General features: G+C 38.9%; 1 protein-coding gene across 1 annotated transcript; it reads right to left on the reverse strand.

Annotated features, from left to right (window-relative positions):
• Window positions 1–1,757: 1,757 nt before the first annotated feature.
• On the reverse strand, window positions 1,758–23,905 carry LOC108987336 (prolyl 4-hydroxylase 1-like). The gene is made up of 12 exons (XM_018960232.2): window positions 23,646–23,905; window positions 22,818–22,865; window positions 21,823–21,885; window positions 21,362–21,414; window positions 20,390–20,455; window positions 19,659–19,733; window positions 17,960–18,034; window positions 16,882–16,952; window positions 16,741–16,792; window positions 16,520–16,609; window positions 2,478–2,570; window positions 1,758–2,116 (listed from the first exon to the last, which is right to left on the reverse strand). The coding sequence occupies exons 1-12, from the start codon at window positions 23,710–23,712 to the stop codon at window positions 2,009–2,011; spliced, it is 861 nt and encodes a 286-aa protein (XP_018815777.1). The 5' UTR covers window positions 23,713–23,905; the 3' UTR covers window positions 1,758–2,008.
• Window positions 23,906–27,317: the final 3,412 nt, after the last annotated feature.

Raw genomic sequence — 27,317 nt, forward strand, 5'->3', positions numbered from 1 at the left:
CCAATATTACAGCCATATCATTTCCAAATTTGCCATATAACCACATAGTACTATGATAAGGTGTACCGGTTAAAGCATTAAGAGAAATTTTAGGTTTACCTTCGGGTATCACTGTAAGAGCCACCTCGTTGGAGTCAAAAAATAATTCATCACTCTTGTCCTCCTGTTCATTCTCCCCTACCATCATTAAGTAAACCTTTGGGCTCTTGCACGTGTGGTTTGGATTCCACTTCTCATCGCAATGGAAGCATAAACCCCGCTTCCTCTTCTCATCCATCTGAGTAGAGTATACTTTCTTAAGTAGGGGTGATATTTCTAAAATTTTTGGGCATTATCAATGTGTGGGTTGGGCATGTAACTTTTTTCTGTGGTTGAATGCATGTGGTTTTGACTTCCTGAATTTCCAGCTTGAGAGAAACTCCTTTCCCCCCACCCTTTTGTGGACTTTTTTATACTAACCAGATACTCTTCTTGGATTTTTGCCAGGCTGAAAGCAGCCCCAAGATTCAACAGGTTCAACATCTTAATGGGCAGTCGAATTTCATCTTTCAAGCCACTTAATAAAAAGCAGCTCAGCTTGTGTGAGTCCGTAAGGCTACTCAACCGATTGGTCAATGTTTCAAATTGAGCCGTGTAAGCCGCCACTGTGGTGGTTTGTTTGAGCCTTGTAAGTGCTTCCATTGGGTCGTTGTAGGCTGTAGGACCAAAGCGAGTCAACAATGCTCTGGTAAATGTCTCCCATGAATTAATTTGTCAACTGTCAAAAGCCCCCTGGTACTATGGTAAAGCCTCTCCAACCATGTGATAGGACGACATTAGAAGTCATTGGGTTGGTAGTGTTTGGTGAAAGTTGAAGTAATGGTTGGCTTTAAAAATCCATTCAGCCAGGTCCTCACCGGAAAAGTGGGGAAAATCTAACTTAACTCCTCTATTGGGGTTCCTTCGGTGCTCATGAGAATCCATTTCCATCTCCACATTGTTCTCCCTTTGTTGATTGGTAGCTACGCCACGGACTAGTGCTGTGAGTTGAACAACTTCCTCATGAAGAGCTTGAAAACGTGCATCTTGGGCATCCTGCCTGAGGACAAGCTCCTGATATTTGGTTCTAGTGTTATCAGCCATGGAGGATCGGTGCTCTGATTACCACTTGTTATGATACCACTTGTAATTTAATGTAACTTCGATAGACTGTTGTAGTGTAATGAAGGTTGGGCATGGTTTGTAATGAAGTTGCTATAGAAAAATAAAGTGATTTGTGGAAGAAATAAATTGTAGGAAAGATGTTTGATAAAAAGACTCATAGACTCATTTGTATTGCTAAGGGAAACTTCGAGGGTTTCCAACCTCCATACATAGATCTATTCTTTTTCCAGGTTTTAGAATGCCTCTTCTCTCCCTCAGTCCCGTTCCTTATGCTCTGCAGAATAACAAACCAACCCAATACACTACTGACTCGTAGTCTTTTAATAACTAACTAATAAAGGAAACGAAATACAATAGAAAACTGTAAATCTCCAGTACGCCAAAACTGTGCGTCAAGAGACACTTACTAAAACTATGCATTTAGCTAAATTCCCCAAACGGTGCATTGGGCCTTCCTTCTTCAACGTTCCAAGCTTCTCCTATTCTTCATTTCTCCATAACCTTCCACGCAGCTCCTCTTGCCTGTAAGTCCTCTTCAGCTGCCTTCCTTCCTTCTCTCCAAGAGGCCATAACATTTTCTCAAACTCCCACACAAAATATAATAAATAATTCAATTTTTTCAAATTCTAAAATAAAAATTATATTAAAAAATTATATTCTAACAATATTTTATTCAACTTTTAACAAAATATCTTATCTCATCTCATATGAATTGTCAACTATGTAACCAAACGAGGCTTAATACATCTGAAAAACTATTTACAATCACTGGTCATTTTATAAATAAGGGTTTATATGGGGAGGAAAAACCCATGAAGAGGGATCCCTTTCTGTATTTGTGAGAAATGGGTTAGCAAAATTGAAATCAGTAAGTAGTTCTCTGCCTCATCCATTTTGTGGCCGACCACTTTTCCCCTGCCAATACCTCACATCCTCCATGTATGCTATTTGGATCCGACTCTCCATCTAGTCCCTGAAAGATGCAAGTAAATAATTATTAAGCTAAAAAGACAAGATTAGATCAGACATCCAGGTACAAAGCTTAATTGAATCTGGCCCTTTTAACTCTCAATGGCACATTGACCAATGTAAGCCATACACCATTCCTATTCCAAATGGGAAATTTTGATGGGTCACCCTTGTGCTTAGACCTATTTTGATCTATCACCTTGTGCGTTTCTTTTAAGCACAGGGCAACATTTCCTTTCCTTCCAAATATTAGCTAGCTTGTGCCGCCCACAGCCCTCGAACCCCCATAAAAAGGGTCATCTGACCATCTTTCACAAGAACCAAAAAGATGCACAAATTTAGCAAGCAACATTAAGAAAGCAAACCATGCTCCAAAAAAGCACAGCATCTCCTTTGTTGGGATTTACAGACAACCCTTTGACAATCTTCCCACCACAGCTACATTCACCCGAACCAGCCTGAGAATTATCAGTCAAAAGTTAAAACATATACATCTCTTTGTTTCCTTCTTGGTAAATATGCAATAGAACTTTAACTTCAACCACGAATCATTTGCAATAGATTTATGAATAAAACGGGAAACCAATCCACTGTATTTCCAATAACATTGCTGGCTTTCAAGGGAACTGTAAAGTAACAACCACAATATTAACATCAACATATAATATATGATGAAACAAGGGTACTTTTTGTTTAAAAGAATGTAGTCTCATAGAAAAAAAGCCTAATTCATAGCGGGTTTCTTACCTAAGAATACGAAATCTCTCATTCAAAGTTATGCATAACTCTCTCTCTCTCTTCCTTTCACAACTAATATAACAGTTTCGCTAAATTTGGAAGGACTCAGTTTTACCTAAAGGTCTGTACCACAAATTTTTTACATTTGGAGCATGCCAATCTAAGAGAAGCAAAATCACATCTCTAATCACAAGATATTCGTGATGCTCAGGTCTGGGATATACTTAACACTTTAAAACTTCTCCCAATCCACAACATAAATCATTAACATTTAGAGCATACTTGTGGGACCTGCCCAATTGGAGATACTTCTGATACTCGGTGCTATCCCCAACCAGTCTCCTACAAACTTCCCGCCTCCCCTCCCTGGCACAACACAAACTCACACCCGGAAAAGCATGATGAAGGCAGGATCTGATCTGAAGTCTCTAAGATGAATAACAACTGGCAATGTCCTCTCCAGAACAAAATTTAAGGATTTTTAACCAATGCAATTTAAAAATTCAGGCAGGAAGCGATTGCTACCACTAGATCAATAGATAATTATATAGGTGATGTCTTCTTTCTCAGCAATTAGCAGCCCATAACTATTTTGAAGCACAATATCATCTCCCACAGTTTACATCACCGAAAACTGCCTCATCAACATTAATAAGACAAAAATCTGCTCGCAGGCATCACCAATGACTGATATTAGGAAATAACTCAAATTAAGCCATTCATATCTCTTTGGTATTTTTCTAAATGCTGCAAGCAATTAATTTTTCCGTCTCTAATATACACTGGCCAATTCCAGCATTTATGATTCCCATAAATGATCCACTTACCCATGGCTTCTCCATGGCTTTCTTCCAGACATGTTGGGATGTGCTTAAAGATGATATTATGGAGGTTTTTCATGAATTAGCACTCATTCCTAAAAAGCCTGGTGCTATAGAAGTGAAAGATTTTCGTCCCATTAGTTTGGTGGGTGGGCTATACAAAATTTTATCCAAAGTATTGGCGAACAGACTGAGTAAGGTGATGGAAGGCTTGATTTCGAAGCCTCAAAATGCATTTGTTCAAGGTAGGCAAATCCTGGACTCGGTGCTTATAGCCAACGAATGTCTGGAGAGTCGTATTAAATCAGGAGAGCCGGGACTCCTTTGCAAGTTAGACATGGAGAAAGCTTACGATCACGTCAACTGGAGTTTCTTAATTTATATGTTGGAAAGATGCGGCTTTGGCTCTAAATGGTGTTCCTGGATCCTTCATTGTATTTCCACGCCTTGTTTCTCTGTTTTGGTGAATGGCACATCCAAAGGTTTTTTTAAGAGCTCTCGAGGTTTGCGACAAGGAGACCCTCTTTCTCCTCTTCTCTTTGTTTTTGTGATGGAAGCTTTCAGCAAGATGATTTCAGGGGCGGTAGAGGGAGGATTCATATCAGGATTCTCAGTGGGAGAGGCAAGTTCAAGATTGCTTAACATCACTCACCTTTTGTTTGCCGATGATACACTAATCTTTTGTGAGGCCAGACGGGAGCAAATCCGAGCTTTGAGAGCTCTTTTATTATGCTTTGAAGCCGTGTCAGGCTTGAAGGTGAACTTGGCTAAATCAAAGGTAGTGCCAGTGGGACATGTACCCAATGTGGAGAGTCTGGCATCCATCTTGGAGGGTAAGATAACTCAGCTGCCCATGAAATATCTTGGTCTTCCATTAGGAGCGGCGTTCAAATCGAAATCTATTTGGGATGTTGTAATAGAAAAAATGGAGAGGAAACTAGCTGGTTGGAAGAGGATGTACTTATCTAAAGGGGGCCGGGTGACTCTCATAAAAAGCACTCTGTCTAACTTACCAACATATTTCCTTTCCTTATTTCCGCTCCCTGCTAAGGTGGCTCATCGCATGGAGAAAATTCAACGTGATTTCCTATGGGGAGGGATCAAAGATGAGTTTAAATTTCACTTGGTGAAATGGGCCACAATTTGTTCTCCTATCAAAGAAGGAGGTTTGGGTATACGGAATTTGAGAACTTTCAATCAAGCCTTGCTTGGCAAATGGTTATGGAGATATCACAAGAACGGGACGCCTTGTGGCGAACCGTTATTGCATTGAAGCACGGGGAATCTTGGGGAGGGTGGTGTTCTAATGCAGTGAGTGGACCTCATGGAGTTGGGCTTTGGAAACACATTAGAAGAGGGTGGGACACATATGCAACGCTTACTTGCTTCAAAGTCGGCAACGGATCTAAGGTAAAGTTTTGGCATGACTTATGGTGTGGTGATCGGGCACTCAAGGGTGTTTATCCACAAGTTTATAGCCTAGCAAGAAGGAAAGAAGCTTCTATTGCAGATCTGATTATCTCTTCCCAAGGCTCTTCCCAATGGAACCTCACTTTTCATAGAGATGCACAAGATTGGGAGATGGACGACCTTTCGGCCTTTTTTGATTTTGTGTATTCCACTAGTGTGTCGGGGGAAGGAGAAGACAAGTTATGTTGGCGTCCATCTAAGAAGGGAGTGTTCACGGCTCGCTCTTTCTACCATTCCTTAAACTTGCACAACTCAGTCCCGTTCCCATGGAAAAGCATTTGGAAGACAAAGGCACCTCTAAAGGCAGCTTTTTTTGTATGGACAGCATCTTTGGGGAAGATTCTTACCTTAGATAACCTAAGGAAACGTGGCATTATCGCTATAAATTGATGTTACATGTGTAAGAAGAGTGGTGAGTCCGTTGACCATCTATTACTACATTGTGAGGTTGCCATGTCTTTATGGACAGATGTCTTAGCACGGGTGGGGTTAGCGTGGGTGATGCCGGAAAGGGTGTCTGATTTTTTAGCCTCTTGGGGAGATATTAGGGGCAACACTCAAATTGCATCCATATGGAAGATGCTACCTATTTGTCTATGGTGGTGCATTTGGAGGGAGCGGAACGCAAGATGCTTTGAAGATCAAGAAAGATCAATGGAAGAGCTTAGAATTTTGTTTTTCAATACTTTACTCCGTTGGTCGTTTGTAATTGATTTTCATGGCAGGTCTTTTCATGAGTTTCTTGTATCTCTAAGCTAGACATTGTGAACGTGTTCATGTATATGTCCCGTGTACTTGGACACTCTATGTCTCCCTTTTGATCAATAAAAATTTGTTTACCGATCAAAAAAAATAAATGATCCACTTACCAGAGCATCTTTCATTTCTTTTTACTTCCATAGATGTGCCCAAACCCATAAATATAGAAGTATCAGGGTGATAAATCCTCAAGAAACCATAAGTGCCTATCTAGGTGCCTGGCTAATGTCCAGGTGTTAATTTGTCAAGTAGCCACCACACACATGAAATGTATCAAAGGTGATGATATCGATAATAAACTCCAGTTATTTAAACAAAATAACAAAGGAGTGAAGCCACCAAGATGCAAAACTTAGAGAAGCCTTAGACCGTGAACTTCTATAAAAGAAACAGAAACTCAAACACCAAGATCATGGTAAACTTTTCTCGGCTCATTTTATAACTTACTTGAATTGAGAATCATCAAGCAGCCCTGAACTCTTTATTGATAGGTAAAAGTAAAGTTTTATTGATATAAGGGACATCGCCAAAGTCCACTGGTAGTATACAATGAATATGCCTAATTACATCTAAGCACTAGTGAGAGATACAAGCAAATCATGAAGATTGCGTATTACAAATAATGGCTGAAGCCCAGGAGAGTAAAGTAGTGAAAAAAATTGCTTCAGCTCATCCAAAGAATGCTCCATGTCTTCAAAGCACCTCTTGTTTCTTTCCAGCCACAAGCACCACATAATGCAATGAGGGATCATTCTCCACAGCGGCAATGTGGGCATTCCCCCAGATACCTGTCCAGCAGCACATAATATCCCTAACTCTTCCAAGCATAACCCATGCCACCCAGTCCTATTAAAGATCTCATTTCATAAATACCAGGCCACCTCACAATTTAACAAAAGATGATCCACTGCTTCCCCATCACTCTTGTACTTAAAAGCACCGATCTGAAATAATGAGACCACGTTGTCTCAGATTATCCGAGGATAGCTATGATCATTAGAAAATCCCAAGAGAGCCTTATAGAAGGAGCGCACAGAGAAGTTTTTATTTCCACTCGGATTCCACAACAGCCTATCCCTCATCTCATTGCCAATCGACATTGCATATAACGAATCAAAGAAATCAGCAAACATATCCAACTCCCAATCTTGAGCCGCTCTCGAAAATCCCACATTCCAATGGACAGCACCATTAGATAGTACCAATAAATCAGCCACAACAGCCTCTTTGTCACAAGAAATTTGGTTGAGCATAGAAAACACCTGCTTTAGAGCCCTTTCACCGCACCACACATCGTGCCAAAAGAAAACACTATTGCCTCTTTCAATTGCAAATCTGAAAAACTGAGAATCTTCCCCATCCAGCTCTTATGTTTTTCCACAATCCCACGCTATGTGTCCCCCTAACTTCACTAGAGCACCAACCCCAAAGACTCCCATACTTAGAATATATGACCTATCTCCATAAGCCCTCTCCTACCCTTTGATACCTCCACAACCATTTCCCCAAAAATTCTTTGTTGAAGACCCTTATTTTATGCACCCCCAACCCACCACATGGTATTGGTGAGCAAACTTTATCTCAACCCACAAGATGGAACTTAGGCCTCACTTGTTTTCACAACCATTCTTATCTCATCTAATCATTACAACTTTTTCAAATTTTCACACAAAATAAAATAAACATTTCAACCTTTTCAAATCCCAAAACAAAAATAATATTAAAAAAATATATTCTAACAATATTTTATTCAATTTTCAACTTTTATCTCAACTCATCTCATCTGCGACAATAAACGAGGCCTTAGTTTCCTCCCCAAAGAAATTTATGAAAAGTTTTCTCAATACGAGACCACACTTGCAGGTAGCTGAAATAGGGATAGAAAATAAATAGGGAGGTTAGATAAAGTGCTCTTAATGAGAGTTAATTTACCACCCTTGGACAAATATATTTGTTTCCACCCAGCCAATCATCTTTTGATTTTTTCTAACACCCCATCCCAAATAGATTTTGTCTTGAAAGCAGCCCCCAATGGAAGACTGAGGTAGTTCAGGGGCAGCAAAGCAATCTTACAATCCAAGATAGTTTCCAAGCCCTAAATATTGTTCACATCACCCACAGGAACCATTTCAGACTTCAAGAGATTTACCTTCAGGCCTAAAACCGCTTCAAAGCAAAGTAATACAACCCTCAAGTATTACATATGATCAATGTCTGGCTCACAAAAAAGTAGCGTGTCATCAGCAAATAGTAGGTGAGATATGATAACACCTCCCACAGAAAATCCAGCAATAAAGCCTCCATTAACGGCTGTACTCAACATACGACTCAATGCCTTCCATAACAATGACAAACGGCAAAGGGAGAGGGGATTCCCTTGTCTTAATCCCCTAGAACTATTAAAGAATCCTTCTGGTGCTCCATTCACCAAAACCATGTAACGAACTGTAGTTATACAATGCCTAATCCATGAAATCTATCTATCCCCGAAACCACACCTCCCAAGTAAATAACACGGAAAATCCTAATTAACATGGTCATAGGCCTTCTCCATGTCCAGCTTGAACGAGACCGGCTGTACCCTCCTTGATTCTACAATCTAGGCATTCGTTGGCAATCAACATTGAATCCAAGATTTGTCTCCCCTTCACAAACACGTATTGAGATTTTGATATAATACTACTCATAACCTTACTCATGCGATTGGCAAGCGCCTTTAAGATAATCTTATACACCCCATTAATGAGACTAATAGGCCGAAATCTTTCACCTCCATTGCCCCAACTTTCTTAGGGATAAGAGCAATAAAAGACACACTAATGCCTTTTTCAAATTTGCCAAAGGTGTGTAACTCCTGAAAAACCTACATTCCTCCCCTACCACATCCCAACAATCATGATAAAAGGCCATCGAAAACCCTTCCGGCCACGGGCCTTTATCCTTGGCCCACCTGAAGAACCTCCTTTGCTTCAAAAGGTCTCTCTAACCACAAAGAGCTTACTTGATCAATATTCTCAAAAGGCATACCATCCAGTTTCGGTCTTCATGTGGATTTTTCAGCAAGTAGGTCTTCATAGAAATTGACAATATGGTTCTTAATAGCATCATAATTTTTTGATCGGTAAACAGATTTTTATTGATCAAAAGGGAGACATAGAGTGTCCAAGTACACGGGACATATACATGAACACGTTCACAATGTCTATCTTAGAGATACAAGAAACTCATGAAAAGACCTGCCATGAAAATCAATTACAATCGACCAATGGAGTAAAGTATTGAAAAACAGAATTCTAAGCTCTTCCATTGATCTTTCTTGATCTTCAAAGCATCTTGCATTCCGCTCCCTCCAAATGCACCACCATAGACAAATAGGTAGCATCTTCCATATGGATGCAATTTGAGTGTTGCCCCTAATACCTCCCCAAGAGGCTAAAAAATCAGACACCCTTTCCGGCATCACCCACGCTAACCCCACCCGTGCTAAGACATCTGTCCATAAAGACATGGCAACCTCACAATGTAGTAATAGATGGTCAACGGACTCACCACTCTTCTTACACATGTAACACCAATTTATAGCGATAATGCCACGTTTCCTTAGGTTATCTATGGTAAGAATCTTCCCCAAAGATGCTGTCCATACAAAAAAAGCTGCCTTTAGCGGTGCCTTTGTCTTCCAAATGCTTTTCCATGGGAACGGGATTGAGTTGTGCAAGTTTAAGGAATGGTAGAAAGAGCGAGCCGTGAACACTCCCTTCTTAGATGGACGCCAACATAACTTGTCTTCTCCTTCCCCCGACACACTAGTGGAATACACAAAATCAAAAAAGGCCGAAAGGTCGTCCATCTCCCAATCTTGTGCATCTCTATGAAAAGTGAGGTTCCATTGGGAAGAGCCATGGGAAGAGATAATCAGATCTGCGATAGAAGCTTCTTTCCTTCTTGCTAGGCTATAAACTTGTGGATAAACATCCTTGAGTGCCCGATCACCACACCATAAGTCATGCCAAAACTTTACCTTAGATCCGTTGCCGACTTTGAAGCAAGTAAGCGTTGCATATGTGTCCCACCCTCTTCTAATGTGTTTCCAAAGCCCAACTCCATGAGGTCCACTCACTGCATTAGAACACCACCCTCCCCAAGATTCCCCGTGCTTCAACGCAATAACGGTTCGCCACAAGGCATCCCGTTCTTGGTGATATCTCCATAACCATTTGCCAAGCAAGGCTTGATTGAAAGTTCTCAAATTCCGTATACCCAAACCTCCTTCCTTGATAGGGGAACAAATTGTGGCCCATTTCACCAAGTGAAATTTAAACTCATCTTTGATCCCTCCCCATAGGAAATCACGTTGAATTTTCTCCATGCGATGAGCCACCTTAGCAGGGAGCGGAAATAAGGAAAGGAAATATGTTGGTAAGTTAGACAGAGTGCTTTTTATGAGAGTCACCCGGCCCCCTTTAGATAAGTACATCCTCTTCCAACCAGCTAGTTTCCTCTCCATTTTTTCTATTACAACATCCCAAATAGATTTCGTTTTGAACGCCGCGCCTAATGGAAGACCAAGATATTTCATGGGCAGCTGAGTTATCTTACCCTCCAAGATGGATGCCAGACTCTCCACATTGGGTACATGTCCCACTGGTACTACCTCTGATTTAGCCAAGTTCACCTTCAAGCCTGACACAGCTTCAAAGCATAATAAAAGAGCTCTCAAAGCTCGGATTTGCTCCCGTCTGGCCTCACAAAAGATTAGTGTATCATCGGCAAACAAAAGGTGAGTGATGTTAAGCAAACCTGAACTTGCCTCTCCCACTGAGAATCCTGATATGAATCCTCCCTCTACCGCCCCTAAAATCATCTTGCTAAAAGCTTCCATCACAAAAACAAAGAGAAGAGGAGAAAGAGGGTCTCCTTGTCGCAAACCTCGAGAGCTCTTAAAAAAACCTTTGGATGTGCCATTCACCAAAACAGAGAAACAAGGCGTGGAAATACAATGAAGGATCCAGGAACACCATTTAGAGCCAAAGCCGCATCTTTCCAACATATAAATTAAGAAACTCCAGTTGACGTGATCGTAAGCTTTCTCCATGTCTAACTTACAAAGGAGTCCCGGCTCTCCTGATTTAATACGACTCTCCAGACATTCGTTGGCTATAAGCACCGAGTCAAAGATTTGCCTACCTTGAACAAATGCATTTTGAGGCTTCGAAATCAAGCCTTCCATCACCTTACTCATTCTGTTCGCCAATACTTTGGATAAAATTTTGTATAGCCCACCCACCAAACTAATGGGACGAAAATCTTTCACTTCTACAGCTCCGGGCTTTTTAGGAATGAGTGCTAAGAATGTACTATTAAGGCTTCTCTCAAAACGCCCACTTCTATGAAATTCATGAAAAACCTCCATAATATCATCTTTAAGCACATCCCAACATGTCTGGAAGAAAGCCATGGAGAAGCCATCGGGACCTGGGGCTTTATCACCCGCCATACCTTTAATCACCGACCTGACCTCTACCTCATCAAATGGCCTCTCGAGTCGTTCCGCAACCTGCGGGTCAAGAACATCAAACACCAACCCGTCAAGTCTTGGTCTCCACCCAAATTGTTCCGAAAACAACTTATCATAGTAATTGACAATGTGGTCTGAAATTTCGGTATGGTTGGAAGAGACCGCCCCATCTATCAACAAAGTATCTATAGCATTGTACCGCCTATGTGAGTTGGCCACTTGGTGAAAAAACTTGGTGCATCTATCCCCTTCCTTTAACCATAAAGCTCGTGATTTTTGACGCCACGATATTTCTTCCAAAAGAGACAACCGTTCAATTTCCGCAATCACTTGGGATTTGCGGGCCCGCTCGGATTCAGTGCAAACCCTCTCCTCTTCCACACCCTCCATGTTCTTAAGCTCCTCCATTAGAACAGATTTCTGACTGTCCACATTACCAAACTCTTGTATATTCCACTCCTTCAGGTCCTTTTTCAAAGACTTTAACTTGCAAGCCATTTTATAGCTAGCGTTACCATTAAAATGGTAAGAAGACCACCATTGTCTTATTCTGTCCAGAAAACCCTCCGACTTCAACCACGTTCTCAAATTTGAAATGCCTTGGGCCTCTTCTGATGCCCCCACAATTCACAAGAATGGGGAAATGATCTGAATACAACCTGGGAAGTCTCTTCTGAATGAGATCTGGATATTGTGCCTCCCATTCCGGAGAGATTAAAAATCTATCTATCCTCGACCAAGATGGAAGTTCTCGATTGCTAGACCAGGTGAAGGAACCACCTGCAAGAGGAATATCTAGTAAATTCTGTTCGGAAATGAAGTTAGAAAAATCTACCATTGATGAGTTGAAACCCGAGCCACCTGATCTCTCGCTCGGGAAACGGGTGACGTTAAAATCACCTCCAATACACCAAGGTAAGTCCCATAAACTGTTAATACCGGCCAACTCATCCCATAGTAGCCTTCGAGACCGGTCAAGATTAGGACCATAGACGCCTGCAAAAGCCCACTGATAACCATCCCTTATGTTCTTAAACGAGCAAGCCACCACATAATCCCCCACGCAATCTTCCATTTTTTCCACCACTCGTTTGTCCCACATAACTAGTATGCCCCCGGAAGCTCCATTGGACGGTAAGTACAGCCATCCCACATGCATACCGCCCCACAAACTCCTAATAGTACGAAGAGAAATAAGTGCCAGTTTAGTTTCTTGTAGGCAAACAACGTCTACTTTCCAACTACGGAGAAGGGACCTAATAAGTAGTCGTTTATTCATGTCATTGATCCCTCTCACGTTCCAAGATAAGATTTTAGGCTTCATTAACAATATAGACGTCCCTCCCTTTTGCTCTATCTCTTCCCGAGGTTCCCTCCTTATTATCATAATTAATGGAGCATTGCAATCTTTTCAATTCTCTCTCCTTTTTAGCAGCCGACTTCAGTACCGTAGAACGACCAGCTTCCATGGCTACTAAGAGAGCCATGAATTGGTCTTCGTACCCTTCACATGAAATCCCCACCCAACCATGAAGCTCCTCTACTTTTTTTAGTACCCAATCTGAAGCTCGAGGTGCGATATGAGGTGGGAGCATCTGTAAGGGTGACGGGCTACCCATCTCCTCCTCTTCTCCACCCACAGAGTCCCCATAAATGCTCAGCTGACTGGTACTCATCTCCTTTCCAGCGACAGAATCTGCTCCCGCCAAGATAGTGAGTCTTGACCCACCCATAGTTGCGTCTGATTCAACCACTTCATCGGGACAACCTGTGACTGGTTCCGCAAGCTCCAACCACGTCATCGGGACTGTCTGTGTCTGGTTCGAAGACTTAGGCTCGAACACAGTAGCCAGAGCAACATCACGTATAAGTTCCGAACCTCCTATGGTCTTGTCGCTGCTCGCAAACGGCTCCTCTGACGTCGTCGACTTAGTCTGTGCGCCGATACTCTTCATCGTGACATTCTGTGCAGTATTCGGGCCATCGTGAGCACAGAGGCCGTCGTACATCTCTTCTACTTGCTCTGGTTCTGTACCCGCCGGCGATGCAACGTCCAACGTGGCCTCTGCAACCTTCGACGGAGTTGACTGCGTCGTTTCCGGCGACGGTGGCTCAGGCCCACTCATCGACGGGCCACCTGCGGCCTGCATCTTCTTCCTCCAGAAAGGGCCTCCCTGCCGTGCCCTCTTGGGCTGGGTTTCAGTATACAACACTTGGCCCTTCCCCTTAGGCCCACCATCCGTGTCCCCAAGGCCCAAATGGCAACCCGAGCCCACTCCTTCCAATCCATAACCCTCAACGCACCGTATCAACTCCCCAACTCTATTAGTTAGCTCCCCCAACGATTCCTGCACTTCACGTAACTCCTTCAGAAATTTTCCTTCTTTTAGTCCCATCACCCCTCTGCCATCACCTACTCCACACTGTGTTTCTGCCGAAAAGGGAGTTAATCCCTTTTGCAAGTCTCCCATCACATTGAGCTGCACAGTTCGAGGCACCTCCAGTGCCTCCTTGTACGACTTGGATGGCCAAGTTTTCACCCTCTCAGGCGATGGGTTTCTTCCCTGGACACCTACTCTGCCCATGTCCTTCAACACTGCCACCATCTTCCTCCATCCCATTCCTGCCTTGTCTTCAGGTATGAGAATGTAGCTCCTGCGTCCTCCCCCCCCATACACAGCCAAAACCATATATGAGCCACGAGAGTTAGAGCAACGCTGGGCTGTAAGGCCTCTGTCGCCTTCCCGTCGAGCTGAGTAGAAGCCTTTGTTCTCAGCCTTCAAACACGCCTCCAGTGAGTTAGCCAACCAACTGATAGTCTCTAAACCCAACCATATGCAACTCACACCTTTCCATCCTTTCTCAGTAATGGACACCCTATCCCCAAGTCTTCTCACCTCAAAAACCTTTGACTCTATAGCTAAACAACTAAAAGAGTTCATTTTGCTAAACAAAAGGTAAACGAACCATGCGCAAGAACCTACCACGAGATTCTACAACAGCAGCTAACTAACACAGCTTGCAATAAAAAGATCAAAGTCTTTCAACACCAAAGGTGCAAGACCTACCAAATTGAAAGAGCTGCAGTAAAGTTCTAACCGTTTCTAGTAAAGAAATGGTGTCAACTCCCACCTTCATTGCCCAGTTATAGCATCATAATTAAACCTGTTCCTCATCCTGAAGCACCTCGATAGCATTATTCCTACGGTGAATAGCCATCCGGTGGAAAATTTTTGTACAGCGGTCCCCTTCCTTCAGCCAAAGGACTCTTGACTTTTGTCTCCACGAGATTTCCTCCATTAGCAACACCTTCTCCAGCTCCTAAACTCTTCCCCACCCATAGTCACTCATCTTGTCAAGTGCACAACAAATAACCAGAAACCTTGTCTTACATACCTCCTGTCCCTCATTTTGCTCGTGGTGACAATTTCCCTAGATTGGAGAATTGTGAAAACCAAGCTAGTAGGCAGCAAGTAGTATGCGTGCTCAAGAAAAATGATAAGTTGATCAAGGGCACTTTCAGAAGGGCAAAAGATACTTTAAGTTTCAGAATATGTGGCTGAAATCTGAGGGTTTTGTGGATGAGGTGAAAGAATGGTGGACTTCGCATAGCTTCCAAGGTTCTTCTAGTTATGTTCTGAAACATAAACTCAAAGCTCTAAAAGCTGACTTCAAATTTTGAAATGATGAAGCCTTAGAAAATGTGGGGAGACAGAAAAAGCTCCATCTAGATGAATTGTGTATCTTTGAAGTCGTCAAAGTTAAGAGGATGCTTGATGTTGAAGAGAAAACAAAGGATTTCGAAAAGGCTTACTCTCCAATAAAGAGGTTTTTAAGGAAACAAAAATCAAAATTCTTGTGGTTAAGGGAAGGGGATATGTGTACAAAGTTTTTTCACCAAATGGAAAATCCGCATAGAAGGAGAAAAATTCAGACTCCTTGAAAGAAATGACATAAAAGTATCCAATCATCAAGAGACTAGTGACCATATTGTACAGTTCTACAAGAGGTTGCAACATTGATAAAGAACACTCTAAAACCTACCCACTTACTTTATGGTTATATCATCCCTCCCTGTTGGCAATGCCAGCTGTATTATAAAGTTGCAGAGGGGCTTATTATGAGGTAGTAAGGGAGAAGAGCTGAAATTCCATTTAGTTATTTGGGCCAAGGTTTGTACCATATCTCTGAAGATATTGGGCATCAGGAAATTGATTAGATTCAATAGAGCTTACTAAAGAAGTGACTATGGAGCTATACCAATGAAAAAGACAGCCTATGTAGATCACATGTGGCAGTGCAAGGGGTGGGTGGTGTTCCAATGAGGTAAATGGAACCTATGGGGTTGGGCTATGGAATAACATCTAAACGGGTTGGGAGGAGTTTTACCAATACACTAGATATTGTCATGGAGATATGATTAGATATGATTATTGTATTTTAGTAACATTTCCCTTTCTACCTCGATACTTTCCTTTCTAGCTAGATATACACGTAATCGTGTAAATACTTACCTTGTAAATTTCCTTCTATATAATGAAAGCAATCCCTATGGAAAGGGTATTCAGAACAACTTTGACAGATATAAGGTGGGAGATGGATCTAAGATAAAATTCTAGTATTATTAATGGCATCAATATCAACAACTTTAAGGGGCATTGCCAAATCTATTCAGCATTGCTCGGGTTAAGGATGGATCAAATATTTTACAGCTTTCAAATAGCTCTCCTTAAGGGGAAGTGGATTTTATTAGAGTGGCAGAGAACTGGGTGGTGGACCTCTTTACCTCATTCTATGCTTGGTTGTATTCTCTTCGAGTGAGATGGGCTGGTGAATAAAAGATGCTCAAATCGGAAAATAGCTCAAATGTGAAAACTATAATAAAATGTTATACATTTTCTTAAAAATGAAAAGCATGAAAAAAGTGTAAAATAATTTTTTTTTATAAGTAATAAGATATTTTATCGATATAGAATAGGCATAGCCCAAGTACACAGGAAAAACAAAAGTGTAAAATAACTTGAAGCACCTATGGTTCTAACCTTCATCTATATAGAAAACCATAATAAGAATTAAGCGTCAAATTTTAAAAGGTAATTACCATAGGGAAATATGTTTCTCCTCCTTCAACATTGTCACTTAAATACATAAGGATTGTTGCTATTCGCTGACCACCTCGCTTCACATTGAACTGACCAAAAAAAAACAAGGGAAGATTTTGATTCCTTTTCACAACACAAAGTAAAGGAGTTAAAGACAACATGTATGAGCAATGACTACAAAGGATATAAATCCAAATAAAATCCAGGGTAAATAACTTACAGTATCTGAAAAGTAGTCATGATGGGGTTTGTAATACTGACTCTTTTCGTACCTGCGCTGCTGCAGCTGTTAGCCTTGGTACTAAAAAATGTCTTCCTGATCGCAAAGAATACATTACTAGTATGCAAATTAAATTCCCACCTTAATACTTGTATGAGCTCACCATTTTCTACTGGTACTTGAGAATAGACAGATATTCGTTTTTCAATTGCCTGATTGTGCAAGAAAAGAATTCAGCAGAGAATTCAATTACAAGTCAGCAACAAAAAGAAGGCCTGCCCCCAATCAATACAAACTAAAAAATAAAATTATATGAATGTTCAGTACATCATAGTACGTGCAAATTATATTCTTGAAAATCTCTCCCTGCTCTCATTCTCTTTGGGCACCACATCTGTGAACATTACTCCCTCCCACGTCCCAAAATAAAAAGAGTAGAGGAAAATAAAGAACCAAAACAAGAAACGAGGCATTTTGTAGAGAGTATGGCAAAAAGTGAGACTTTAATCTTAATCATACTTTAATATTCCTTATTCATAACTTACTTTTGCTCACCACTCAAATGAAGTAACATTTCTCAATGAATCAGGCCCCAATATTAAATGCAAAGGTGAAACTTCAAAGAGTTACTGCTCGACTTACAGCTGTAGCCATGCTAAACAGCTACCACAAGGGTGGATATTTTTCCCCCGTGTTTTTTTATTGGCAAGTGACATGCGCACCTAGTGGATTTTGAGCCCACTACCTCATTGTCCACTTTGCCCCAAGGGTACCATTTCAGCTAAAGCTCACGTTGCCATAGGAGTAGAAAAATAATTCCCCATTTGTTACTTGCATGCATGCGCGCACACAAATATAAGCTCCACTAGAAGACATCTCAAGCTGGCCATGGGCATAGAGTGTTTCCAAGGACAGATGCCAACCACTCATAAAGCATACCTCCAACAGGGCAGATTGCCCCTAGCCAAGAAATTGTAATGATTCTATTTGACAGTTTTGAGTTGTTTCATGTAGAACAAGTTTTTTCAAAAAATAAAATAAAATACTCAGTACGTGCTCCCGAACCCGAGTTGTTCAACAAAATGCAGTCTTCCGTGAAGTTTGCATTTCATTCTAAATTCCATATCTTAATATAGTCGTAGAAGTTCAAAAGTAAACTAGACAGTAAACTTTGTTGATAAGTAAAGAAAGCAATAATCAAACTAGACAGTAAACTAACCTGTATCATTGGATACTTCTTTTCTTCAGGACTTAAAAACATACCAGAGCTAGTCCTAACGCCACTTTTGATTCCCTGAAATAGGCAAGCACACTTCAGTCATTGCAACTTAAAAAAATAAGGTTATTTTAAGGCAAGAAAAATTTTAGCATCAAGAGCTCTATTTCGATTGTGATCAAATGATGACAAAACTCATATAGAGAATTTTGCTTTATGAAATATTTCTGGCGTGAAAGGGTTCAGGCATCCCACATTACCACAGCACGGGAATGTGCCAGTATCAGATAAATTACTACATTATGCTCATTTCCAAGTCTAACAAATTAGGACAACCTCATCTCAGTAAGTGTGAGTGTGTGCATGTGTGTGGGGATGATGCTTTCAGATTTATTTCATTGACTACCAACATTATTGTAGATTATCGGATCTTTATTAGGTGAAACAAAGATAAACAACTTGTACGAGTGAATTAAGTCAATCGGGTTTGAGACCCAGAACCTAACATATACTAGAAAGGATGGGAAGTTTGCTGCATATCAGCATTATTTTCAATACTTAAACCACTTAAATAAGAGAATCAGCTGACTTAGCTCCCTAACCTATAGGATCTAGGTAATGACATGCATGATCAGTCTCATGGCCCATGCTGCTAATTTGTGAATTCAAAACACCATTCAGAAGTAAATGGAATTCACAATAACCAGGTGACTCTAACCATATTGTGACAGCTTTTGCAACACAACCAGATTTTTTTTATAAGTGCATCACAACCAGATATATTTCAACATATGTTTTCCCTTTTATAATTAAGTAAATCAAGCTTGGTTTTCCCAAAATTACTTAGTATTCTGTTAGTTAACATCTGTAACCATTTAGTTTCCCAAATCAATTGGAAAGCACAGAATTTTTTTTTTTTTCACCAGAAACTTTTTTCTTCATCATCCTCCCTTTCTCTCTCTCTTCGTGATTTCTAGTAAATATGCATGCACTTGGTAGTCAATGAAATAAATCTGAAAGCATACAGATACAAATATCATCTACAGCTGATATGTATCTACCACATTAGACAAGTTATCTGTTTGTAAAACATAAATGACAAGAACTAATAGTTAGGGAAATGGAAGATCACGCCCCATATGAGCCTCTAATGCTAAGACAAAGAAGCCACATGTTTTTTTGATAAGTCAAAGAAGCTACATGTTAGGCAGATTGGAGCATAGGGGTAAAATGAAGCATCTGGGAAGAAAATATTTCCCGATGCCAACTCTATTATCAAAGTTAAAGATAAAAAAACAGAGAGAAGAGGTGAACATATCATGAAATAAAATCACGCAACAGAAAATCTACCTTTTCTTTTTTTTTTTCTTTTTTTTTGTCGGGGAACCTCTCCAAGGCAAGACCCTTTGGACCCACCCCTGTAGAGTAAACCCCAGTTCCGTACATGGCACCCTCAGAAGTTTCCCTATACGAAACTGGTTAAATCGCTGGTTTTTCACTAGGAGGTGTGGCCCCAAATGATTGTTTGCACATATGAGGTGTTAAACCTTGGACCTTGAAGGGAGTAATACCCAAAGACCAAGGCCTTCACCACTTGGGCCAACCCCTTGGGGTTTCTACCAAATATTTGCAAGGGAGAATATTAAATTTAACATTAAGGGCCAATAAAAAGATTAATTAAAAGGAAGGGCATTGTCTCTACCTTCCCAGTTTTTGTATCCACTACAGTGGAAATATGAAGTCGAGGGAGGGCTATAGCCCTAAGGTAGTCACATTCCTGTAAAACAAACAAATTTTCCATTTTGAATTACTCATTTTGTAGATTTATCTGTAATTTTTTTTTTCAAGGAAAAAAAATAAAATTCAACAGACTGCAAAAGAACAACTTTAAACCATTCATGAATCAAGCAGAGAATATTAAATTTCTACCAAAGTTTAAAATCCAGAATATGTTGCCAAATTACATTGATGCAGTCAGTCCCTGCTAGTTTGAGATCAATCATCCCATATGGGAGTTTCTACCCATGTATAGGAAGACAATTTTTAGTGCAGATTTTACTATTCAAGTTTTGGAAAATAACTTTGGAATAAACATAGATTACAAGGTAGAAAGGAGTAGAATGTACTACGCAATAGAAAGATGTGGCCTAGCTTGTAATTATGTGGATGTTTGGAACCAGATCAGCAGAGAAAGGCTTAACATCTACACTTTATATTAGTTCTAAAGAATGTCATTAAGAATGATACCGTGAATTAAACAGTTACAAGCTTCAACATTTATAAATGTCATATTCAAAAAATTCAATAAATAATATTCAGCTTCAGATTTCCAGTTTGCTCACCTTAGCACCCCCAGAGCCAGCATATTTAATAGTAAAGAGCCAGGGTAGATGTCAACATCAGAAGATGCTATAAAATAGAGCAAAAACTTACCTCCATGCTCAAAAAATTATGAAGTACAATTATTCGAGGTGACCAGCTAATTACTTCAGGTTTGACCTACATAAAGAAAAAAAGAGCATTAAGCATCAAAGTTTCCAAAATGAAACATAAGTACTGTTTTCAAAAAAAAAAAAAAAAACAGATTGGGAAAAAAATTAGAGAGATGAGAGATGCAGGAGAATGTTACATATTAAAATTGAATATATACCAGTTAGCCACAAAATGAGATAAAGGGTATTCTGCATCTATTTCTGTGGAGAGAGAGAGGGGGGGGGGGCGGGCACAGAGAGAGAGAGAGAGAGTAATCTGTAATGCATTGGCTATGCATCACAGGAACTTAGGACAAATTCAAGATTTGGGACAACATCAAACAAAACCATCAATACCCTCCGATTTTATATTTTCTCCATATCCCACCCCATTTCCTTTAGCATAACCTAATGAAAGAAGAAAATATAAAGAAAGAAAGAAAGAAGGAAAGAAAAGAAGTAAGAAACAACCATCAGCACAAAATAAATAACCACACTACTTGTAAATGACACATCTCTTACCTGTCCTAGTAAGTATATACAGTTAACTTGCTCTAAAAATCTTTACCTAATTCATCTATAACTCTAAATCCTTTTATAAATATGCATTTACCGAAAATAAAATAGATATGTCTTTTTTATGAGCAAAATACAGTGTATATATATATATTTCTCCCCAGTGGAACGTAATAATCATATGGAGGCAGAATTTCCATCTTGGTCTGATAGTAGCATCAATTATGCTTAAAAAATTGCTTGCATATTTCTAATTTAAACATTCATATTTTAAAAATTACCTATAAAAAATGTAATACTTCAAAATGCAAGCCATTAAGATTATAAGTGAACTTTTCTTCTTTTATATAACCCCATCATTGCGCATGAGATACAGAGGCCATAGGATTCAAAATAGATATTCCAATCATGAACATACATATCCAAGACGTAAAATTCTTGCTTCCTTGTCGTTATCCCAGTGGGGAATACCTGACAATAGTAAACATATAAGAGATCAGAGAAGAAGTACTCCCAGACTCCACTAAATTCTTTTTGACACGTGCACTAGTTCACCAAAATGATGCTGTATCAGGCATCTTCTCCATGGGAACAATTGAAAATGCTATAATGTTGAAAGCATACTTATTAATTTTTTTACTGAACAAAATAATGGTCACAATAATAACCAATAAATCCTTGTGTTTACATGTTTCAAACTCAGACTACGTAAACTGTAGATGCCATAAATCCAAGTCAGTATGTGCCCATCTAAATAAGCAACTCATCACATGCTCCACTTTATGGTTCACAGATGCAACCGATTTAGAGTACAATGAAATCAAAATTTCTTATGCAAAACTCAATTTTGGGAAAAAATTGGTTAGGAAGCATACTGACCTTTGGGCAGTTGAAGATAGCCATCATTCTGATTTCCCCGCAATCTTCTAAATGATGGAACCTCTGTGCCCATAAAGGATATCATTCTTAAGTTTCATTCGATAAAGTAGTGATAAACAAAAATGACTAAGGAAGCATATATATCAACAGAAAAAACTATTTTTTTAGCACAAACAACATCAATAAACAATTAAAATCTTTTTTTTTTGATAAGTAATAAACAATTAAAATCTTGGGAATGAAAGAATATCATAATGTTGAAACTGAGCTCCTCAACAAACCTTTTATAGAGTTGATTATATGACTATAATGCTATTACAAAAAACAAAGAAAGACACTAATGCTCATTTTGAGGTAACAAATTAAGTTTCATCTGGGGAGGAGATACCAAATCTGCTGCTGCATTGACCATCAATCAATTCTAAAACCACAAACCTATACCTTAAAATGGCTGACTAGCTTCCTGGAAGTAAACATATCAGAAACCCCACAAAACCTAAATAAATAATCATATATCATCTAAACTCCTGCAAATTTCATCATGTCTACTTCTCCCTTCCATTTAATGTTTAAGTTTCTTATCTTCCAATCATCCGTACCGCCCAGATAAAGAAGTAGTCCTCCCACAAGTATGAGAATATACAATCTTCCAAAATATGCTCCAAACTTCTTGATTATAATTCAGAGTAATTTCAAGAGTCAAATTTCCTACCTACCACCTAATACCTTGTAATTGCCAGCAAACCTAAAATATATGATTCAAGATTTGCCTAACCTACATTGGGTGCAGACTCTTCAACGTACTGTATAATAATAGGATAGAAAACATATGTCAACAAAGTAATTTAAGAAGAAATGGTAATTCAGTAGACAAATATAAAGAAATTATTTTACCAATCATTTAAAAGATATAACATAAGTATGATATGCAAGGAAAGGACAGATAAAATAATTGCTCAATATCATCTGAAAGATGAAATGCCCGAGAAATATACCATAGGAGTCTTCCAACCTTCGTATGAATGCTAATTGGAACAAAGCACCTACGATTCCCATACAACATGTCAGCACGAATATACTAATAGAAAGCTCTCTATTGGCGGTTTATAAACCATTGCGAGCATAATCAATGTAAAACATCATTTTAGGGAAGGAATTGAGTTTTCAGTCCATTAAAAATAAAGAAACAAACGAAAGAAATATACTTGATCTCCTTAGCAAAAGAAAAGAACTAACAATAATGTAATCCACCCCTCACTATGACATTTCCAGCTAGACCTGAGACCAATGAAACTCGTTGTTGATTCACTCCGGCGGCTTTTCCTTTCCGAGTTTGTTTATGAAAAATCACTTGGATGGCCGTAGACGAGTGATCAAGATCGTTGATCTTTATCGGTAATCTATCAAACAACTAATACTGGCCAAGAAATTCATGGAATAAACTCGGACAGCAACAAAAATAGTATAATCCACTTAATATGTTAAATTCACTCACTCTAAGCTATAGAAACCTAATAACTCGTATTAGAGCTTGAAGGTATGCTCGTAGCCAAGAAAAATGGAGGGAAAGCATAGATGAAGTCTCTTCTTCGTTTACTCTTAATTTGCGCTCAGAAAAGAAAACGAACGTCCACAAACAACCAAGCTGTTGATTAAACCGAATCCTTGGTACTCTTCCAACAACAACAACAACAACAAAAAAAAGGAAAAGAACATAAGAACTTGACCATAAAAGCAAAGATTACTTGGAGGACAGAGACTAGGATTTTGGCAAATAAAGCATAATGTATGTGAGAAATGAAAGAAAGGGTTCGATTCTGTACCAATAATCATTCCGACAGTGACGAGTGTTAGAAGGCCGAACGCGATCTTCATCGTGGCCGCAGTCATGGCTCAGTCTTTCGTTTTCTTTCCAAACTCTGTTTGTTCTGGAGGAAGAGACAGAGATACTGTTTTGGAGGAAGAGAGAGAGAGAGAGAGAGAGAGAGAGAGACCGAGTCGCGGAGTCTGGCGATGGAAGAATCAACGTTTGACGAAACCAGAAGAAACCACTTCGGCCCATTGCTTTCGTTGCAGGTTTTTATTTACCCACCTTTTAATGTACTCAGAGTCAGAGATTCGTATACGGGATTTTTTTATAGTGGAAGGTGAGAGCATATAACATTAATTAACAACCAATTTGTTAGCGACAAAAGATAATGATAAGAAATGAATTTAATTCACTAATTGAGATATAGTTTGATTCTTTTATGGTATGGAATCTTGTATGCACTGGAAGGCACGCCCAACAACAAGAGCTGGGTGACACAGTAGAAGGGTCCATGGGGAATTTACAACGATCTGATCATTAAATATCTGATCTTTTACATTTTAAGGCTCCTCTACTTTCAATAGCTCCTAGAGTTCGTCTGTACGTTGTTGTAGTTGGTTCTTCCCCTAATGTGTTGAATTCATTATTAGGACCCACCAGCTCTTGAAATAGAACGTACAATTTCACATAATTAAATGCTTTGCAATAAACTCTTGAATTCTGTGTATACAAGGATTTTTATATGTTATTGTCGAGGGAAAAACTTTCAGATTGATGGGTTTCAAATCTAATTTTGCACTCCGCCAATAAATAGACGACACATAAGCACTCTAAAAATAGAAAGTCGAACCTGTATCCACCCAATTTCGCTCTCTCTCACCCATCTCTGCACTCAAACTTTTCTCAAAAAGATAAAAAAATCCCTCCACAACTCACGACGACTAACCAAGCAAAATGAACACTCATTCTGGAACGCCCACCACGACTCACAACGAAAGCTCCACTCGACGCGACGTCCACCACCTGCACCCGTCTTCAAACCCAATAAATGTAAACTCTGAGAAAATAGGGGCATTGTTCGAATTTCGATTTTCTTCTTTCTTCATTTTCCTCTCTGTTAATTAGCTTTCTATCTCAATTGGATTTCTGGTATTCCTCCCCATTAGGTAAACTATGCATCCCCAGTACAATTCTTTGTTCAAATTTCAGCTTCTCTACAATAGAAATGAGATCAGGGTTTTTTTCTTAATCTAATTTGGGCACCTCTCTAATTTCCGGCACCTCTCTAATTTGTTCGAATATAACTGTATATACATACATCATATTTTTGCTTAATCTTCATCAATTACATTACTGCATTTTTAATATGAGAAGATTTTTAATATTTTTGCTTAATCTTCATCAATTACATCATATTTCTGGTATTCCACTTGTTAGTATTTGTGATTCCACTTGTGATATTTGTTGGCATTTTAAAACTATTACGGTTATGTTGGCAGTTTTATTTGGAAATGGCTTAATCTTCATCAATTACATACATTGATGATGCTATTGATGATCAAAAGAAGCTTGTTGGACTGGGAGTAATTATTAGAGACTGGGAAGGCTAGATTGTGGCAGCTAGTGATCAAGTGCAGTTAGTATCAGATTCTGCAATGGCTGAGAGTTTAGCTTTGAGGAAAGCTGTGCAATTATGTTCTGATTTAGGCCTTAATAAGGTGCAATTTGAAGGAGATTCTCAAGTAATTGTGAATGTTGTAAATAAAGATGAAGAACTTTGGACTTGGTATGGGCAAGTGCTAGAGGATGTCAAGCAGTTTTTCAAACTTATGTTACATTGGAAAGCATCTTTTATCCATGGGTCTAGTAATGGGGTAGCTCATTTGTTAGCCAAGCAAGTTTTATCTATGGATGGTTGTAAAATTTGGGTAGAAGAGGGTCCTTCTGTGATAGAGGACTTGGTTGTTTCTAAAATGCTTTGTATATGACTGTTTGAAGTAATGAAATGTGTTACAATTTATTAAAAAAAAATACATTATTGCATTTTTAATATGAGAAGATTTGATTTCATATTTTTACAATGGCTCTCTAGCTCTTACTTCTCTATACAAAGATAATTTTAAAATGCAAATAAAATGGTTAAAATTCTTCTTTGGCTCTTGGTTCAGCTGTAAAAAGATTAAGTATAGTTTTTGAATCAGTGAATGTGGGTCATTCCACTTGTTAGTGTTTGTGATTCCACTTGCTATTTCTAGTTTAGCAATCCTATATGTCTCTGAAAATGAAACAAATTAGAAAAGTAAATTGCTACATTAAGATAAGATGGCAAAACTTGTAAAAATAACAGGTGGCAGAACCCACTTAATTATAACACTAATCATATCTTATACTCTTAGCATAAACCTAACATGATTAATCAAAATGGCAAATCAGGAACTGTTTGAGGTAGACTTTTAGAGGAATTGTTTGAGATAGACTTTTAAGTAGCCACATTAGGAACTCTATGGACATCAAGAACTGTTTGAGGTAAACCCCATATGAACAGTTTAATGTTTATTTCTCTACCTAACATTTTACAATCAAAAGTGTTTATATATTTTTATTCTTTTTTTCTGCAGCAATATGGAAAGTAGTGGAGGAGACACCATATCTAGCTTACAGTCTATAAGGGCAGGAGATGATGTGATATCAGGATATGTTATTGCGGCATTCCCTCCAAAATGTGGACCTCGGGCAACTCAAAAAGTTTTGGTCAGCGGTTTTTCAATTGTCCAAATTATAAGGATAAAAAACAGTATGGTTTTTTCGAATGAGTCTTGTAATAGAATAACTAGATTGTTGTAAACGAACGTTGAAATTAACACAACGAAGAAATTAGAGAATAGTAGTTGAATGTAAACGAATTGAACACATAAAATTCCAATCGGTGAAGAAGTACAAATGTGTTTTGATTGCATCTTAGATTCTATTTATTGCGTTATTTCATTCTCTGAAGTTTTATGAGCTTTCATGCTCTGTAAATTGTTTAATGCTACCTTAAGATATACTTGGCTTATCGGGACAATTTGTATTTATTTTTTTGATCAATTTTTGTAAAAGACTATATTTTATGGGATCAGTGAATGTGGATTATTGAAATTAATAGACTATTTTTTGGATCAGTTTTCAGATGACTTTTCTGATTTCTAATTCTTTTGGCATTTTCTGAAAATGTTGGTGTGAACTTAAGAAACAGGGTGTGTGAAAAGATTAATAGTACGATATTATGTAATAGATTAATAGAAGCATATGTTTGTATTTGAATCACCAGGCTGTATGAAAAGATTAAGAGAACATAAGAAGGTGTCATTTCTTCATTCAAATTCTGAATTACAACCAACATATAGCCAACTTAGAGTCAACATATGGCTACAAAAAATATCATGCCTACGTACAACCAATATATGGTTACAATAAACTCCACGATGGCTACATACAACCAACATATAGCCAACATATGGCTACAAAAAATGTCATGGCTACATACAACCAACATTGTACTACAAAAAATATTGAATGGCTACAAAATGTTGTCTACAAAAGATTCATCATTAATTTTCTTCTGAAAAGTGAAAACTCCATGATGCTCCATACTTCTCATCTTGTGACGCAATTGGGAATTGCATATTTCTACAAATCAAGAAAA

Source organism: Juglans regia, chromosome 7 (assembly GCF_001411555.2).
Source record: "Juglans regia cultivar Chandler chromosome 7, Walnut 2.0, whole genome shotgun sequence".
Taxonomy (NCBI): Eukaryota; Viridiplantae; Streptophyta; class Magnoliopsida; order Fagales; family Juglandaceae; genus Juglans; species Juglans regia.